At 41.2% G+C, this 2,380-nt stretch overlaps 1 protein-coding gene across 2 annotated transcripts in view; it reads left to right on the top strand.

The window, feature by feature from the left end:
* The window catches only part of LOC108298308 (acyl-coenzyme A synthetase ACSM1, mitochondrial-like), a 41,771-nt gene that overhangs the window by 11,811 nt on the left and 27,580 nt on the right, over nt 1-2,380 (top strand). For both annotated transcript variants that reach the window (XM_037735721.1, XM_017521005.2), the window contains exon 4: nt 1,078-1,208. In XM_037735721.1, coding sequence (XP_037591649.1) covers nt 1,201-1,208 — 8 coding nt within the window. In that variant the 5' untranslated portion in view covers nt 1,078-1,200. The remainder of the gene's footprint in view (nt 1-1,077; nt 1,209-2,380) is intronic.

Genomic DNA, 2,380 nt, shown 5'->3' with positions numbered 1-2,380 from the left:
GGGTTCAGCTGCGCTTGCTGTGAGACTCTCAATCCAGAGTTTCTGGTTGCTGTTCTTTTGCGGGGGTGGGGCCAGCCGAGCCTGATCGCCTGGCTCCCTGCCTCAGAGCCTTTTTTAAGTTGGTGTTCCAGTCACCTGTTGAAGAGGCGCCGGGGTCTGTTTGTTTTCCCCGGCGGCCACTCACTGCGCTGGCTTAAACAGCGGCACTGAGGTTAGTGGCCCTTTTTTTTTGCCCTGGAATCTACTGTCCTGGTTCTCTGCTCAGTCCCCTTTTTGAACCGGCGTATGGGCGACTTCCCGTGGCTCCTATCGCCAGCCAAAAGGGCCCCCGGACCGGTGTATTTTGTACGGAGAACCGCGGCTCCGGGGCGGCGACAAAGCAGCCGCGTGGGGCAAAGCAGCGGCGCCAGCGCCATGTATTGAAAGGAGGGAGTCCTTCCTCCAAAGCTTATTTTTGTGGATTTTGTTGAAGATCAGATGGTGTTAGGGGTGAGGGTTTACGTCTGGGTCCTCTAATCTGTTCCACTGCTCTCTGTGGAATGGGGTCCCTAGCTTTTCAATGAAATTTAACATCGGGAAGTGTGACACAACCGAGGTAGTTTGGATTTCTCAGAATTGCCTTGGAAATTCAGTGTGTTTTGTGGTCCACATGAATTTTAGCATTGCGTATTTACATAGTTTTTTAAAAGGTTGGTCATATAGTAAAGGTATACAATAGGGGGAATTCGAGTGGGGCATTTTGATTAATGCAGACACAGAGGAATGATAAAATCAGGATATTTACAGGCTCTATTATCAGAAACAGTTGTTAATTTATTTGTGGTGAAAACATTTGGAATCTCCCAGATTTTGTGAAAAGGGTGTGATGTTGTGTTAACCTCTGGTCACTTGGCTGTAGAACAGCAAGGAACAATTCATTCCTCTCATCTAAGTGTAACTTTGTGTTTATTTCTGACCTCTACCCATCCCCCTTCTTCCCTCCAACCTTTAGTAACTATTATTGCGCTTTCTAGACCTGTGCAGTGAAGCCTTTTATTTTGGATTCTACATTAGTTTTTCTTTTTCTGCCTGTCTTAGGTCATATACCATGATGTCCTCCAGGTTCAACAGTGTGGCTCCAAATGATGAAATTTCATTCTGGTTTTCTGGCTGAAGACGATTCTATTTGTGTACATCCACCAAGTATGCCTTCATCTATGGATGGGCAGGTAAGTCTATTCTTTGTCTTGGCAATTGTGAATAGTGCTGCAGTCCACATAGGGTGGCAGATGCCTCTTGCATGGACTGATTTCTTTTGCCCTGAAAGTATATTTAGTAGTACACTTGTTAGATGAAGTGGTAGGTATAGGTTAAACTTTTGGAGGAACCTCCCACTGGTTTCTGTAGTATGTATACTGATTAACGTTCTTACCAAATGAGTTCCTCTGTGGAAATTTACACCAGCATTTGTTTCTCTTTTAATGTATTTTATTGCTTTGATAACATCCATATGAATTATAGTGAGATGATGTGTGTTGTTTTGATTTACATCTTGCTCATGATTTGTGATGTTATCTAAGTTTTTAAAACTTGTTTTCGATCTTACATCTTCTTTGCAGAAATGTCTATTTAGGTTCTTTGGCCCCATTTTGTTTAGTTATTAGTTTCTCTTTTGTGTTTTTGCTAGTAAGTAGTGTTTGTTGCTTAGACATTTGAAGACAACCTTTCATCAGATGTAGGTTTGCCGAAACCTTTCTTGTAAACTTCAGGATAATTTTTTTATTTTATTTATGGATTTTTAAAAAATCTGCTTGGGCACAAACTCTAACGTATGATACAGTCCCATGTGTGTCTGTTTTCTTGTTGTCCTTTGATGTAGGTGACTGATGAGGAAAAACAGAATCATGACCAAACTAGTCCATCACCTATGAGCTTTTCCCCCTGTATTTTTTATTTTGACATACTGTGAGCACAGATCCACATTGACCTAAATATACCCACACCGTATGTCTTCTCATTGGAAGAGTTTGATGCATTCAACTTTTGTTTATGAGTCTCTAATTCATTTTGAGTTAATCCTTGGTCTTTTTACACAATAGGGGTCCTGTTTTACTTACGTAGGGATATCCAGTTTTCAAATCCATTTACTAAACATACTTCCCCTTCTTCATTGTGTCTTTTGGTGTTCTTTTACAAAACGTGTACACTACCTAGGAATTTGGGTTTGTGATTGAGCTCCCTGATTCTGTCTGTTGATCTGGGTTTCTCGGTTAGTGCCAGTCATCTATTGTTTAGATAACTGGCTTTTTAATATAATTTCAAATGGAGGACAGTGATGCATTCCATATACTTTGTATTTTCAGGGTTGCTTTGAATTTCAGGGTGTTTGATGGTTCCATGT

The sequence above is a fragment of the Cebus imitator genome, unplaced genomic scaffold, assembly GCF_001604975.1.
Source record: "Cebus imitator isolate Cc_AM_T3 unplaced genomic scaffold, Cebus_imitator-1.0 Scaffold931, whole genome shotgun sequence".
NCBI classification, from domain to species: Eukaryota; Metazoa; Chordata; class Mammalia; order Primates; family Cebidae; genus Cebus; species Cebus imitator.
This window is presented reverse-complemented; position numbering and strand designations above follow the sequence as displayed.